General features: G+C 34.4%; 1 protein-coding gene across 1 annotated transcript in view; it reads left to right on the forward strand.

Moving 5' to 3' along the window:
* LOC144582184 (uncharacterized) overlaps positions 1 to 16,569 on the forward strand; it is a 1,185,294-nt gene extending 1,168,725 nt beyond the window's left edge. Inside the window, exon 7 of the mRNA XM_078369860.1 lies at positions 14,906 to 16,569. Coding sequence (XP_078225986.1) covers positions 14,906 to 14,916 — 11 coding nt within the window. The 3' untranslated portion in view covers positions 14,917 to 16,569. The remainder of the gene's footprint in view (positions 1 to 14,905) is intronic.
* The last annotated feature ends 1,649 nt before the right edge of the window (positions 16,570 to 18,218 follow it).

Genomic DNA, 18,218 nt, shown 5'->3' on the forward strand with positions numbered 1-18,218 from the left:
GTTCTGTGAAGAATGTCATTGGTAGTTTGATAGCATTGAATCCATAAATTACTTGGAGTAATATTGTCATTTTATTGATTCTTCCATTCCATGAGCATGGAATGTTTGTGTCATCTCTGATTTCTCTGAGCAGTGTTTTGCAATTCTTATTGTAGAGGTCTTTCACCTCCCTGCTTTGCTGTATCCTAGGTATTTTATTCTTGTATTCCTAGGTATTTTATTCTTTCTGTGGATGTTGTGAATGGGATTGTGTTCCTGGTTTGACTCTCAGCTTGGCTGTTACTGGTGTATAGGAATGCTAGTAATTTTTGTACATTAATTTTGTATCCTGAGACTTTGTTGAAGTTGTTTATCAGCTCAAGGATCTTTTAGGCTGAGACTATGAGATTTTCTAAATATAGAATCATGCTGTCTGCAAACAGGGATAGTTGACTTCCTGTCTTCCTATTTGGATGTCCTTTATTTCTCTTGCTTTATTGCTCCTGCCAGGACTTTCAATACTACGCTGAATAGGAGTGGTGGTGAGAGAGGGTATCCTTGTCTTGTGCCAGTTTTCAAGGGGAATGCTTTCAGCTTTTGCCTATTCACTATAATGTTGGCTATGGGTTTGTCATAGATGGCTTTTGTTATTTTGAAGTATGCTCCTTTAATGCCTAGTTTATTGAGGGTTGTAACATAAAGGGATGTGGAATGTTATCAAAAGCCTTTTCTTCATCTTGTAATTATATTTTTTGTCTGTAGTTCTGTTTATTTGATAAATCACAGATATGCGTGTTAATTTATAAAACGGGTATATTATTTGACTTAGTGTTTTCTTCAGAGCTCTATCAGCTTATGTGCTACATTCTTCTAGTGTATTGCTTTTTTTCTGCTCTTGTTTCTCAGGGTTTTTTTCAGCACTAATGCTTATCTTCAAATATATTAGAACAAAGAGAAATGTTTGTCTGAAATGTATTATTTGTTTTGTTCTCTCCTTTCTTTTTGATGGTATGCTTATAGTGTCACCTGTGAGGTTGTTCTTGAGTGTTAGTCCTCTTTGAAAGGGGCAGCTCTATCCAAGCCTACTATTACCTCAAGAATAACGTGGGAGGAATGGGAAAATTGGGATGAGTTGAGATGCAGCTGTATATAGGAACATGTGTGTGTATTAGTAATTTATGGTTTCTTTAACTGCTTTCCCTCTAAGCCCTTTTTCAAAATCCAATTTTAAGAGAAAATTAAAAATCCATATGTTCATCACCCATCTTTACAAAATATTACACCTATAACTTTTGTTAATGTGTCAATACTGTTTGAGTCAACTAAACACATTTAGGACACTTACATATAAGCTCATTTATGCTCGATTTTATGTTTAAGAGAATCCATAATTTTGTGACCTAATGGAAAACAATAGAAAACATTAGATCTGGGTTCTAGATATAGCTTTCCCTAAAATAAGATTTTTTTAGTTTTATAAAATTATTTAAATTCTTTATATTTAAGATTCCTAATAAATTCAGTTAAGACAATCACTAATTCTTTACAAATGGAAATCTCTTCATACTAGAAAACAGAGTAATGACACAGAAAGCTATGGAACTCATTGGAAAGATTTTTGTCCAATTTATAAAGATAATTTCAACAAAATAAATGAATATCGAGAAAATTTTATTTACACATTAAAAAAATGTCATGCTCAGAAAAGATGTAGGTATGTTTTCCTTACTTATTGCTGTCCATATGTCTTGGAAATGTCCCACCACAGAGGGAGTCATTAAAATGAGAAAGCTTTGTTAAAGTCTCTTGCATTTTCTCCATAGAGATTTGTCCTTTATGGAGGAGAATCAAAGTAAATCAACCACTGCATTTTTTTTTTCATTACAACACTAATCACTTTTTTGCTAAAATAAATATTAATATCAAAATTCAGAGAAAAGTTACATACTGACAAATAATGTAATGCTATTAAAAATAGTCTATTACTTGGATTTTTTTGCCTCGAACTATAACTGTCTCCATGTGACATTTTGAAATATCTATCCTGCATATGATTAAAAATTACGTAGGATATATACTTTTTAAAACTCACAGAAAAGACAACTAATAAAAGACCTGCATTTTACTCACACCAAAAGCTATCAGAGAAAGAAATTACAAAAGAAAACCTGTAATATCATAGGAAAAACACATAAGAAAAAGCAGAGAGATTCTAATAGGTCACTTTCTCATACACAATCATTTAGTCTAAGGTAATCTTCCAGGACTGTCAGATTTGATTGAAAGATAATGCAAGATTTTTTCTTGCCACAATTTATAGCATGTATCCATTAGGAATAATTATGGTTGCATGATTTTGCTAGCTGTTATCTCTACAAGTGTTACTAATGGTTTTATCAATTACTCCCTGTCCAATAACTGCATGGTTGTAACCTAATTTAAAGACACTCTATCACCAGGCTGATTTGTGTAGTAGTAAATGACAGCATTTGAGACATCAGCCAAATGAGTCACTTCAGTGACTTAGTTAGTCTCTAATAATTAACAATTATTAGGTACCTAGAGAAAACTCAAGAGACTGGAGCTCCCATGTTTCTCTTTCGTATCTAAATACAAGAAGTTAGAGAGACTTCAGTGATTCATATTAATAAAATTGAAGGCCTCTATGGGTTTAGAGAACATGTGTATATAAGAGCTGTTAATACTTTCTATTTAAAATACAATAAATTAGGAGTGATACATGTTCATAGGTTATGTTTTATTGCATTGGAGTAGGTAGATACTCCAAGACCCACAAGTAGAAAAATTACTATCTTTTTCCAGTCCTGTTAGTACTTTGGTTCAAAAGTACAGTCAATGTGCTAAAAGTTACAATAGTGTTGGCAAATTTGTGCTGTATCTTGAACGTTAAAGGGAAAATGCTGGATGTGCAAAAAGAAGTTCTTCATTACAGATCATTAGTGGGGACTTTACATACAGCTGAAGGCTCAGAAACATATTGCCTGCTTAGAACTAGCTAAGAAGATATTTGAAATCCTTTCTTTTTAATTTAATTAACGTAAAAGATGATTTTTTTTCTTTGAAGATGTTGTCTCTAAGGTTTTTAAAAAAGACACCATCCCATTTTAAAAGGCTAAGTCAGAGTCTGAATTTCAAGTCTTAAGTGAGCTACATTTTCTGAATGTAGTTCAATGTCTCAGGGTGAAAGACAGTGAAACATAAATAGCGAATGCGTGGAGCGACCAGGGCTTTGCCCTATGCTGCCCTTCTACAGAGTATATCAGTATGTTTAGTTCTACTCTGATAAGACCCAGTTGCTTTGGGATAATTAATCAGGTTATTTTGTCAGATCTTAATACTTTAAGGTTTTCTGATTTATGATCAATTTAAGATAATCATTTAAAGATGAGTGAATCAAGCAGAATGATAAAAAGCTATATTCAACCCTGTGATGACACTCCCAGTGTTACTAGTAAATCCCAGCCTATAGAGAAACATGGGCACTGTTCTTCATTCTCTACCAGATGATTCCCAGTAACCCCTTGAGGAATAGGCAAGCAGAGCCAGCTGCAAAGATTTATTACTGCCTTGGAATTTTAGGGATGTTAGGGAAAGTAGTCCTTAAAACAAACCTTCACACCTACAAGTAAGCCTATTATGATGATGGCACTTCTCTATAGAGAGTCACAGCTAATGAACAGATGTTCCTTTATAAGCTCTGATGGATATTTGTAACCCCAATTTCTTTGCCTTGCTCCACAAATATGCAGAAGGAGTAAAATGTGCAAACAAGCTGAAAGTCCAGATCCCCATTCGCTCCCTGCTAGTATCATTCCTTGCACATATATTTATGTCTCCATTTTGTACTAATCACAAAAGAAATCAGTGGAAAGGAAGAAAATGAATTACTGAGATCTGATCATCTCCTGAACAAGATCACAATGGCCAATTTGCAGAAATGGGTTTCTCTAATTTTCCCTTGTGGTGGTGATGAGGTTATGAAATAGTCATAATAGCACAAGAACTGCCCTCTCTGGAAGCTGCTAAGAAAACTCAAACAATAATAGAAGGGCAAGGACTCGTAGTGTTTCTTACAATGGAGTTGAAGCCCCACCCCTCTTTACCCAGTCATATTTGCATATTCTTTTGAAAACCACACATTGAGTATCTATAGCCCCAGCTGATGTCATCGGGCACAGCATGCAGCCACTAGAAGTGGGACAATTATAATTTTTGTAGCTGATTAATCATCATGAAAAAGTAACAGTCAATTGACTCAATCATACATCCATGGTGATTAATCACACTTCACTTGTGTTTTTTTCCCCCAAGTATTTTACTGACAGTGCAGATGTTGGTTGATTTTCTCCTTTAGCCTTTTACTTGGTCACAGATGTTAAGTAATCACCTTGTTCTGATACTTGACTTATCCATAATCTTTGGTATTACAAGTCCTTAAAAGAAAATGTGCTTCTTTCTTAGAAATCAAATGGTAACATAGTTATTACCTTAAAAAACAGGTTAATCAATATATAAAATAGCCATAATTGTACTCTGTAATCACAAATGCTTTTTTTTAATAATCATGTTACTCCCCCATTTGTTCCCCAATGACATGATTACTGATAAAACATAGAGAAAGACAGCTGTTTTTTTTTTTTCTTCTCCTGGAGTGTTAATAGCTCAATTTCATTTATATTTAATCCAAACCAGACATTCCAATTCAGATTGATAAAAGGCCTCATCTGGTTGCATTTCATTTTTGGGGCAGCCATAATACACTCCTGAAAATAAAACAGACATTGTGCCATGCTCTCACCTCAGCACAACACTATTTGAGACTTCTCGGTCACTAGCCCATAAGAGAAGCTGAAATAACCCTACTAGTGTCATATTTATAAAATTGTCACATATGAATTGTTGATATTTAAGAAGCAATTACAAACACCAGTCTGTTGGTAAAAGAGCAATATTCAAGGAATATTCTAAATTATTATGAGTCAATTAAATCACTTTTAGGGACAAGTGAAGACCTAGTTTGCATTTAAGGCAACAGAAATGCTTCACTTTAACTTCTTTTGTAGAAGTGGGATTAGTGAGTGAGTTGTGCCTAAGATATGCTGCAGTCAAGCCCTGGTAGATAAGACCTGCCTGTCTAATTTCTCAAATGGAAATGTCTGATCCTCAGGGAGAAACAAGGGGCTGTCACAAAATAAAGTCCTACTCCAAGCCCCCCAGACTAGCTTCCATGATTTTAGACTCTCCAATCTTAGAAAGAAGCATCATCTCCCCAATGCTGACCTTCAGATAATCTTTGAGATCATTTCCCATGTTAAAAATTGCTTTCATGGCATGATAACACAGCAGCATTGGGTTCTGTCCTGGATGACTGTCTTGATACTGTTAATAAAGAGCCTTGGGTTAGATATAATTGTTAATAAACTAATTCTAAACATCCACTCAAATGTCACTTATAATCAGGATTTTCTTCTGGGCTAGGACCCCTGGGGAACCTTTGAAGCTGTGGATCTTGTATGCAATGGCAGGGATGAACATAAGAAGGTAGAGAGTCACCATTGCTTCATAGCTTAGTTGTTTAAAATGATTACACATGATAAAGCTCAGAACTACTTGCAGCTGTGAGACCCAAAAAAGAAAGTGAGGGATAGAGAAGTGAACCAGTAGGAAACTCTCCAACTACACCTCTTTGGATGTGCCAGAAGGAGAGGTGAAAAGATGTGATTACTTGTAATTTATGGCAGGAACATCAGGGCACAGAAGATAATATAAAAGCATTTCAGTGGGAAGATACCCATGACATGAAACTGTTTAAAACAATTAATCAAAAAAGCCTAATTATTCAATTAGATGGATAAATGAATCTTTTAAAAAGTGGATATGCAAAAATAGTGTGATGATGAAATCTTTTAAAGGGAAATGAGTGTAACAAATCAGCTAAATATGATCTCTAAAAAAATTCTGAATAATAAGTCAGTGATTATGTTTTAATTGGGCTTTAGCTTTATTATAATTGAGGACACTCATTATCTTGTTTTATTGTATTTATGATTTTAATATTCATACCATTTGGTACTTTATCTTTGTGTACTTTCTGCCAGTGCTTGTTGCACTTCCTGGCTGATTAGTGCATGGGTCCGTGTGAAGTGAATACAGATGTCTCAATAATGATCGGCAGGACATTGGGCTGATTTTCAGTGTTTGAAGGTCTCCTGTAAAGTCGTCCTTTGTGCAATAATTGTGAGAGTTATTTTTTCCATTCTTTTTCTTTTTTCTTTTTCTCTCTCTCTCTCAACATGAGCAGCTCTGTTGGTAAGAATCATCTAACAGGAAACTGTTTTTCACTCTGAAGGAGATCAAGGGACCTCGTTTTGGGATATGATAAGTGTTTCTAAAATAACAACTTATAATGCACATTTATCCTTTCTTAGGAAAAACATGCTTTATGCAAAGAGTAACATCTAACTGATAATTCAAGCTCTTTATCCCAGGGTAAAATGGAAGGCAAAACAGCTCCTATGCTTATAACTTCCAGGCAATCGGATAAGCCACCCTTTGTTCATAGAACAGGGCAGTTCAGCCAAAGATTATTTACAAGTTTTTGCCAATCACTTCTCCCTGTAAAAGGTGTACACATGGCTGATTGCTTACACACTCATAATCAGCCAAAAAGTACAGTCAGAATGAGTCGGCAATAGAACAGCTGCCTTATATGTAGAGAGATTTAAATAAGCCTTTGAGAAGAAGAGAAGTTAGCCATTTAGTTCTTATGCATGAGATTTTTGTGAACCTAAGTGGCATATGTGAGTATTTAATTTATTTTTTGAATCTTTCAAATAAGTCAGTGGTGAGAATTGTATTTAGGTTTTATTTAGGTCCATAGTTTTGCTACTGATTATGTTGAGATTAAGAGGTAAATATAATATATGAATTCTAATTTGATGCATCGCCTGAAAAATGCATATTTTCTATTCAATCCTCCTCTTAGAAAAATATTGAATTAATCAAAAACAAATTAAATAATGAATTAATTAATTTAAAATGGAAAGCTAGCGCCCACCCCTAGTTGGAATAGATATTGCCAAATGTTCCCTGGGGGTCAAGATCACTTCTAGTTGGGGACCATTGTTTTCAAACTTTAGTCTACAGTACGTAAAACATTCTTAAAACAAAGATAGCCCACAGTAAGACAGTAATGGACAATTATAAAAGCAGGCTATTGATCACATACACTCTAATTTGAAAATTGGGAAGTGTTGCATGATTTTCAGCTTAGTTTTCTGGTATTAACCAATATTATCATCCATAACATTTTTAAAGAATTTACAGAGATGAAGACACAATGTTATAAGAAGTTTTGATGTTTAACACAAGAAAATTGGCATACTATGAGAATAACTCATATATTATTATATGTTAATAATATGTTATAATAATGTATAATATATTATATTATGTATATTTTTTCCTAAGAGGAAATAGAGTTTTTTTCCCTAAGAGGAGGCTTGATTGGAAAACATGCATCTATCTGGAAATGGGGCAAAACAGAGTCCATGCCTTTTATTTACCTCTTAATCTCAACATAATCAGCAGCAAAACTATAATCCTAAATAAAACATAAATATAATTCTCACTACTGACTTATTTGAAAGATTTAAAAAATAATACATATGCCACGGGTTCACAAATATCTCATATATATATTCTACATAGAGAATATATGAAATATAATTCTTTATATAGAAGATATATCTCATATATCTTCCATATTTAGAAGATACACAAATTACTATTATGTAAATTAATTATTAATATTGTGTAAAAAGTATTAATATTGTGTAAAATGTATTATATCATATATAAGAAATATGACCTTATAAGATATAAGATATATGATATAATATTCTGTATTCTATATTTATAGAATACTTATAATGTATTAATTTATAATATATTTATAACATATTAATTTATAGAATATTAATATTTATAATATATTCTAGATAGAATATGTATTATATTCTATTACATAATAGAGTCTATATGATACTATAAAGCATTATATATTAGGATATTACAGAATATGTATATAATTTACTATAATTTTGATATTCTATAATATTTAATATACTATGACACAGTATAATATATATAAGCATAATACTATACATACACTATAATAGTAGTATATATACTATTTTGTATACTATTATTTAGAATATAATAGCAATGATAGTAACAACAATGCTAATAATCAGTATCAAGCACAGTGCTAAGCAGACTTTCATTCATCTACTCATTGAGGTTATTTGACTGTGAACAGTTTTTGGAGGTAACAAACCTAACTTAACTTAATTAAAGCTTATTTCCTGCTGTCTTGCTGGTTTGGTGAGTAGCAGCCATGTAACAGATGGTTTGGCACCATCTTTCAAGGTCAAGTGTACCTGGGTTCTTGGATCAACATCAGATGTTTTGTTGGGTACAGTGACTTAGTGTTTCCATTTTAAAGGTGTAAAGATCAAGCTATTTAACTGGAGATTCAGGAAGCAAAGACATCATTTTCTTTTTAATTTTCTATTTTAATGGTTTTAGGGGTACATGTAGCTTTTGGTTACATGGATGAATTTTATATTGGTGAAGTCTGGGCTTTTAGTGTACCTATCAGTCAAATAGTGTACATTGTACCCAAAGCTTGATATTTTATCCCTCATCCCCCTTCCACCCTCCCTCCTTGAGTATTTAATGTCTATATACCACTCTATATGACTTTGTATACACATAGCTTAGCTCCCACTTATGTGAAAACATGTAACATTGGGTTTTTTATTCCTGAGTTATATTGCTTGGGATAATGGCCTTCAGTTCGAGCCAACTTGCTGCAAAAGACATGTCTTCTTTTCGTGACTGAGCAGAATTTCATGGTGTTTATATATATATATATATATACACATACACATACATACCACATATTTTCTATTCACTCATCAGTTGATGAACACTTAGGTTGATTCTGCATCTTTGTAATTGTGAATTATGCTGCAATAAATATATGCATGCAAGTGTTTATATATGTATATATATATACATATACATGTTTATATGTATATATATACATATACATGTTTATATGTATATATAAACACACATTTATATGTGTGTGTGTGTGTGTGTGTGTGTGTGTGTATACACACACAGCTATATAAATGACCTCCTTTCCTTTGGATAGATACCCAGTAGTGAGATTGCTGAATTGAATGGTAGATCTACTTTTAGCTCTTCAAGAAATCTCCATACTATTTTCCATAGAGGTTGTACTAATTTACATTCCTGCCAGCAGTGTATAAGTGTTCTCTTTAACATCCATGCTAACATCTGTTGTTTTTTGACTTTTTGATAATAGCCATTCTGGTTGGGATACGATGGTATACCATTGTGGTTTTAATTTGAATTTCCTTGCTGATTAATGATGTGAAACATTTTTTCATGTTTTTTGGATGTTTATATATCTTCTTTGGATAAATGTCTGTTCATGTCATTTGCCCACTTTTTAATGGAATTAGTTTTTCTCCCTGATTTGTTAGAGTTCCTTGTAGATTCTGGATATTACTCCTTCATCAGATGCATAGTTTGCAAATGTTTTCTTCCATTCTGTAGGTTGTCTGTTTAGTCCATTAATTATTTCTTTTGCTCTGCAGAATGATTTTAGTTTAATTATGTTCCATATATTTATTTTCTTTTTGCTGTCTTTACCTTTTAGGTCTTAGTCATAAGTTCTTTGCCTAGACCAGTGAAGAGTTTTTCCCTAGGTTTTCCTCTAGAATTTGTATGTTTTCAGGTCTTAATTTAAATATTTAATTCATTTTAAGTTAAACTTTTTATGTGATAAGAGATAGCGATCCAATTTCACTGTGGCTATACGATTCACTATTTCACATGTGACTATCCAATATGTGTCTACTTTTATGCCAGTATCATACTGTTTTGGTTACTATAACCTTGTGGTATAATTTGAAGTCAGGTAATATTATGCCTCCACATCCATTCCTTTTGTTTGGACTTGCTTTGGCCATTTGGGCTCTTTGTTGTTCCCATATAATTTTAGAATCTTCTTTTCTAATTGCAAAGACATTATTAAAGAAAAACTAAGAAGTCCCTTTATGTGATTTTGTAGTTAGTATACAGATGTATATCACTAATTACAGGAAACACAACACAGATATGATTTCTTCTTTACCAATGTTGGTTCAAATCTTTCCACAAGGGGAGAGAACAAAAGGCAGTGCTGGCTTCCATGTTATCGTCTTTATGCACCCATACATATTCTCTGCAGAACCAGTAACTCTAAAAGAAAATGTGTCTCCCTAAACCCTCTTAATTTTCTTAATCTGCTTTAAAAGGTAGCACATTTTCTTTAACTTCTTTGTGGCTGCTCTTAGGATTTTCCTTTCATCTAGCCGAGTATTTTTACAATGCTTTTGCTTTTAATTTGTATTATGTTTCTGTCCTAGACTGAGACTTCTTATATTTTATAATTGCTGAATTAGGATCAGCAGTACCCACTTCTCATTCTACTTCTCTATCTGCGTCTCAGGATTTGAATTCCCTTTGATTCTCTCCCTAAAGATAAGTTCCTTGTCATGTAAGAGTTTGAATCACATGATCTCAAAAGAAGTGAACTCTAGGCATTTACAGTCATTATTCATTCTGATCTTCTTAACTGAAGAAGGCAGCTGTTGTCCATTTTGTACTCAGAGTTACCATTGGTAACACACAGGTCTTCCCCATGAGATATCACCTTAACTATGAGATATGAGATCTCTAAGTCCTCTTATCTTCATACTCTGTGTACCACAGTTGTGTTTGGGAGCTGAAACCTTCTTAATAGAGTGACTTCAGGAAAGCAAACACCCAAAACCTAAAGGAAAGACCCCAGGGTTGCTACTCCTATTCTTTTTCCTCTGATGAAAACTTATCTCCTCTTCAGGGAAAACAGAAATTGTAAACACAGTATGCAGAAGCTGCAAATTGCCTCCAAACATCTGTAATCCCTTTTACTGCATTAAAATATTTTAACTATTTGTGCCATATTGTGTATTTTTTTTGTAGAAACTGTTTTTCCCATTCAAAGATGTTTATTGCAAGATTGTAATAATTACCTAAATATAAGGCTAATGTGCTTTTTCCATATACAAGAGGTGAAAAATCTATTTCCTAAGGTCCATGCAGGAGATTTTCTTGACATTCCATTCAGAAGCCAGTTTCATAATTATATGCCAATCATTTTGATGAGAAACTTCATTATTTCTCTTTATGAGATAATGTATATCAACATGTGAATTCAGATGATACACTTCAAAGAAGCAAAAATAAAATTGAAACAGTATTTTAAGTTGTTGTTATCCTTTTCTGCAGTTAAGATCAGAATAAACGTATGACATAAAATTACACACATTAGCAGAATCTTTAAAAATAATAAAAGGGAAGAAATTTTCACAAAGTCAACCATTACAATAAAATTCATTTTTGCTGGGTTAGCTGAAAGATCATGAAAAAAATCCACCTGCCATTCAGTTTAATTTCTTGTGTTTAGAGCTCTACAGCATTCTGTGTAAAACTAATCAATAAACAGGATTTATGAGACTTTGAAATAGAACAGTCGAAAGAAGGAAATTATAGTCAGTTTTAGTTATTAAAGGTTTTCACCACTAAATTTAGTATAAGGGAAACGTTATACGTCTTTTTTAGCTGAAACAGGGCATTTATCAAGTACATGGATTGGGGAGACAATTGTGCTAAGACCTGCTGCAATGTGTCTTTATTTGTTGCTCACCATTTAGTGTTGGCTGTGTTGAACTAGGCCCAAACAGAAAGCAAATGGGATTGGAAAAACGTGTTTTTTAAAAAAGCACAAAACAGGCCGGGTGCGGTGGCTCAAGCCTGTAATCCCAGCACTTTGGGAGGCCGAGGCTGGTGGATCACGAGGTCAAGAAATCGAGACCATTTTGGTCAACATGTTGAAACCCCGTCTCTACTCAAAATACAAAGAAAAAAAAAAATTAGCTGGGCCTGGTGGTGCGTGCCTGTAATCCCAGCTACTCAGGAGGTTGGGGCAAGAGAATTGCCTGAACCCGGGAGGCGGAGGTTGTGGTGAGCCAAGATCACGCCATTGCACTCCAGCCTGGGTAACAAGAGTAAAACTCCGTCTCGAAAAAAAAAAAAGGCACAAAACAGGTAGCCACAGTGAGCCATCACCTACATATAAGAGAAAGTTAAAACAGGGAAATGCTTTTCTAAAAAAAAAAAAAATAACTATTTATGAATTCTGACTCAGTCCATGCTAAATTGCTTCATTTGACAATCTTTTGAAAAGAATGAAGGCAGGACAAGGAAAGTAGAAGGCAAGGGACAGAGGAAGTGAGGAGGAAAAGGAGTCAAAACCCACCAACACCTCAAATAGCTTTTCACTATTGTAAGATAAAAATGCAATTCTAATAATGCTCAAAGACCCATCACTGATTTTCATGTATTTTCAGTATTTTAATATTTGCAGGACTACGAGCATTTCTGAAAACAGTTAGACATGGGCTGTGTAACACTGTTGCTTGGTGACAGTGAGTTTTGAGAGACTGCCCCGAAGCACTTGGGGACTGTGCATACTGCCTGGAGACTTTTACTTGTATACATTTCTCAGCAAGGTAAAGAGAGAAAATTTAAGAATTTAGCTTTTGTTTGATGACTCATAAATGACAGATGGAAAATTGCGATATTTTGAAAAGGAAAACAATGCAGTGATGCACACAACATAAGAATGCCATAGGGACATGGATGAATCTGGAGAACATCATTCTCAGCAAACTGACACAAGAACAGAAAATGAAACACCGCATATTCTCACTCCTCATAGGCGGGTGATGAAAAATGAGAACACATGACACAGAGAGAGGAGTACTAAACACTGGGGTCTATAGGGGGGAAAGGGGAGGGCCAGTGGGAGGGGGAGGTGGGGAGGGATTGCCAGGGGAGAAATACCAAATGTGGGTGAAGGGGAGAAAGCAAACAAAACACACTGCAATGTGTGTACCTATGCAACTGTATTGCATGCTCTGCACATGTACCCCAAAACCTAAAATGCAATAAAAAATAAATAAATAAATAAATAAAGAATGCCATAATAATAATGGTACACAGCATTTACGCTGAGTTCTTCATCTGCAAAGTACTTTAAAAACAACTAATGGAGCCTCATAACACTCCTGAAGGGCAGGTAAGCATCATTACTGCCATTCTACAGATGGAGAAAATGAGGCATGGAGGTTGAATATCTTTGCCTAAGGCTACTGGGATTAAATAGCAACACTTGAATTAAGGTTTAGGGATTCAGTCCTTTCTGGATAAAAGATCAGGGGACCAGCATTACGTGAATTAAAACAATAAAGGTTTAATACTAAATATCCCTTTTGAAAAGAAGATTAACTCATCATTAAGTTAACACTGATTTTCTTATAAATTGAAATTATACCTGCTTCAGAAAACAACAATAACCTGTTCTCAGTTTATTTCCCTCATTCATTCTCAGTCCACAATTATCCCCATAGAATGCCTTTACTGAATGACTAGATGATGAGTCAATGTCAGCTCAAAGCATTGAGATTCGAGTTTGCTTTATATTAAAGTTGCAAATCATATCAATAGGCTTCATTTCATATTATGACAAGACTTCTCATTTCTGATGAGTTATAATTGTTAGCAATTTTTAAATCCTATATTAAGTGAAAAAAGTACAGTTTATATATTTCTGCTAGTTAACTCTCTCCATAATTTTCCTGAATCCCAAAATTATTGCTCAAGATGTAGAACATTGCCAAAGAAGTGATTCTCAGCTTGAAAGAAATGACCTGGAAGGTTGTGTATTTTGGAGGCTTTGCTGCTTTCCTTTGAAAGTAATACAGTTTTAGTTTTATTTTGTTTGTTTGTTTGAGACAGGATCTTACTCGGTGGCCCAGGGTGTAGTGCAATGGCACAATCTTGGCTCACTTTAATCTCCGCCTCTTGGGTTCAAGTGACTCTGGTGCCTCAGCCTCCCAAGTAGCTAGAACTACAGGTGCATGCCACCACAACTAGCTAATTTTTTTGTATTTTTAGTAGAAACAGGATTTACTATGTTGGCCAGGTTGGTCTCAAACTCTTGGCCTCAAAGTGATCCGCCCACCTCCACATGCAGTTTTTAACCAGTATTTTGCAGAGTTAGAAGCACAATGTGGAAAAAAGCAGAAATTTTAGGAAAAACTCCTTTTTTTCTCTCTCTTTGGGAGATCAATGGCCGTGTTTTCATATATACATATTTGTAAATTCCCAGCCCCTAGGATCTTAACTGAGGGGACAAGATTTGAAACAAGAGTGAGCAGTTCACTAACACTAGGGTATGAAAATATAAAATTAAGTCATACTCTCCTAAATGTTGAGGAAACATGAAAAGGAAGGGAGATTTTTTTCTTTTGCTAATGTACTGATTTGCAAAATTTGATTCTTAAAAAACCTGTTTTTTAAAAAATATTCTCAACAATGAAAATGTTCTAAACTTAGAATTTGGTGATGGCTGTACAACTCTATTAATACATGACAACCTTTTATTTATATACTTTAAGATGTAAATTTCATGTTACATGAATTATAACTCAATAAAGATATATATATATATATATATATATATATATATATATATATATATACACACACACACATACATTTCAAGTTTCTGAAAATGGCGTGCCACTCCCCCACCCCACTCTATCCCAACTTCAGTGCTGGTCTGCCTTAGCTCCCAGGACCTCTTTTTGGTATGTATTCTTCAGAATATTTGGAAGGAATTCTTTTTTCTCTTCTCACTTAGTTTCTCTTTATTCTGCAGGAGCCACTTGAGTGCCCAGCTGCTGTCCATTCGCTACACTTACCTCACCTGATGGAATGCAGTTGAAAGAAACATCACTACAATGCCTGATAAACTGACATGGGTCCCAGACCCAGTAAGAGTGAAACCATCCCCCTATTTAAATGAAATTATGACTGATGAGAAGGACACATTAACTGCTCTGCCCCAATCTTCCACAAAACTCTGGATGCTGCCATTGTTACAATTTTATTTTCCCCAGGATGTCAGAGTCCACCTTCATTCTTTTTGTTTACTATCTCAGCTGGGTCTCCACCTGTAGAAGACCAGAATGAGCACAAACTATGTCTTCAATGATCTGTAAATCCATTGGGAAACCATGTAATAAATATACGGTGTTTGCTAACCAAATCTGTATAGGATTAGATTGACTGACTAATTATTAGACGGATTAACACATCATTTCTTTTTTCTCTTTCCTACCTACTTCTTGTTTTAACGATACCTTCCAAGTTTTATTTCTCCAAGCCTAACCCCTTACATAATACAAGAGGACAACAATTTGCAAAATAAATTTCTGTTGGCCCTAACTGCTAAATACTGAAATAGATTTCAAGTAATGTGAGTGTTTTTGAAACCACCTAAATCTGGAAGCCACCCTCCTAGGAACAAGGGTTGCAGAGTGAGTAAGCCAGACATGTAGAAATAAAGATGACAAAATGGAAGGCAATTAATGCCTGTAATGGAGATAGGGAATGACGAGTTAGCAAGAAATTTATTTTTAAATACTATCTGCCATAAAATATCCATGCTTATTTTAGAAAATTTGTAAAATGTTTAAGAATTAAACATCTTTTAAAAAATCATGTGAACTCATTACCCTGCAACAAAACACACACAGATAAGTGCACACACTTAAACATACATATTCAATTAGTATATAAAGTTAACATCCTGCTAAGTATGATACTATATCATGAACATTTTGTCTAGCCAATATTCTATGAAAACATAATTGTTAATTATTACAGACCTTTCTAGAAAGTGAATATACTGGCCGGGCGCAGTGGCTCAAGCCTGTAATCCCAGCACTTTGGGAGGCCGAGGCGGGTGATCACGAGGTCGAGAGATCGAGACCAACCTGGTCAACATGGTGAAACCCCGTCTCTATTAAAAATACAAAAAATTAGCTGGGCGTGGTGGTGCATGCCTGTAATCCCAGCTACTCAGGAGGCTGAGGCAGGAGAATTGCCTGAACCCAGGAGGCGGAGGTTGCGGTGAGCCAAGATCGCGCCATTGCATTCCAGCCTGGGTAACAAGAGCGAAGCTCCGTCTCAAAAAAAAAAAAAAAAAAGAAAGTGAATATCCCATGATTTATCCAATTATTTCCCTATTAACGTACATTTAGTGATTCCAATTTTTCACTGTGACACGGTGTCTTCTTAACCTCACTTATAGTTTTGTTTTAACATTTTTTATTATTTTCTATTTAATCTAATGTTAGGGTTTTACTATATAAGGTGTATACACTATTGTAATGCTTTTTCCACTGGATGCCCAAAGCCCTCAGTAAGTTTAGTGAATAACAATACAATGCCCAAATATATGAAAGTTTTACTCCTTTTTTATTTTTGCATTTTGCACTATATTTCCTTTTGAATAAATTAATTCATTTAAAGTGCCAAGTAATGTGAGTGTTTTTGAAACCACCTAAATCTGAAAGCCGCCCTACTAGGAACAAGGGTTGCAGAGTAAATAAGCCAGACATGCGGTGTCTTTCATATCCTTTCATAGTGTCTCATATAGTGAGACATCATACATAATTATATTATTATAAATTTTGTCACTAATGATGTATACATCGGTGTTCAATTACTAGGAAAATGAATGCTTTAACTTATCATTCTTTTATTATCAGTGGGTTGAATTATGTCTTATATTTATTGGCCATTCATATCTCTTCTGTGAATTTTCTTGTCTTTTATTATCAGTATATTTTTTCTCTAGATTTTGTGTTAAAAAGCACTAAAATGTGTTGTAACAATATTATCTCTTCATTACTTTTGTTTTGAATATTTTTATTAATTTATCAATTACCTTTTAATTTCTTATGGTTATTTTACATAAAAAGTTTATAATCATTAGTTAAATACATTGGGCTGGGCGTGGTGGCTCATGCCTGTAATCTCAGCACTCTGTGAGACTGAGTTGGGCAGACCACCTCAGGTCAGGAGTTCGAGACCAGCCTGGCCAACATGGCAAAACCCCATCTCTAATAAAAAATAAAAAAATTAGCTGGGCATGGTGGCATGTGTCTGTAATCCCAGCTACTTGGAAGGCTGAGGCTGAAGAATCACTTGAACCTGGGAGGAGAAGGTTGCAGTGAGCCAAGATTGTGCCACTGCACTCCAGCCTGGGCACAACAGAGCAAGATTCCCTCTCATAAGTAAATAAATAATTTTAAAACATTATTATATATGCTATTATTTTCATACTTATAATAGCTTTTCCCAAAATTTAATCTATGAAACACTAGGCTTCTAAAAAGCTTTGTTAAATAAATAAATAGTCTCACAAGTTTGGAGAAAATGAAGGGATAAAAACTTAAGTAGTTTTCTTTCATATTTTTTATGTTTGTAGGAAGCTAATATGCATTGTCGTGCCAAACAGCATTTACAAAACATTTGACCATGGCACCCTCCATTCATAACACATTTCGTAGGATTAGTGTGTCTCTGAACACATTTTAGTTGACCTACATGGAAATTATTGATCTGTTCTAAGACCAGGTAAAAAAGTTAAAGCAGGCCGGGAACTGTGGTTCATGCCTATAATCCCAAATCTTTGGGAGGCTGAGGTGGGTGGATCACCTGAGGTCACAAGTTCGAGACCAGACTTGCCAACATGGCAAAAACTCATCTCTACTAAAAATATAAAAATTAGCTGGGGGCGGCCATGCACCCCTGTAGTCTCAGTACTCAGGAGGCAGAAGCAGGAAAATCACTTGAACCCAATAGGCAGAGATTGCAGTGAGCCAGCATTGCACCACTGAACTCCAGCCTGGGCAACACAGCCAGACTTGCTCTCAAAAGAAAAGAAAAGAAAAGAAAACTTAAACCATACTTCAAAAAAATGTTGAAGCCTCATAATATATTCATTTATTTGTTTGCTTTATTTATTTAACAACTTTTCATAAGTTATTTGTTTTGTAAATATTATGCATTAGGGCTCTTCTTTTTTTAATCCAATAATTAATTCTCCCAATACCATTTGTTTAGAAACTTACATCTTTTAATCCTTTGGTTTGTGATGCCCTCTGTTTTTGCCATAAGCT

Source organism: Callithrix jacchus, chromosome 4 (genome assembly GCF_049354715.1).
Source record: "Callithrix jacchus isolate 240 chromosome 4, calJac240_pri, whole genome shotgun sequence".
NCBI classification, from domain to species: Eukaryota; Metazoa; Chordata; class Mammalia; order Primates; family Cebidae; genus Callithrix; species Callithrix jacchus.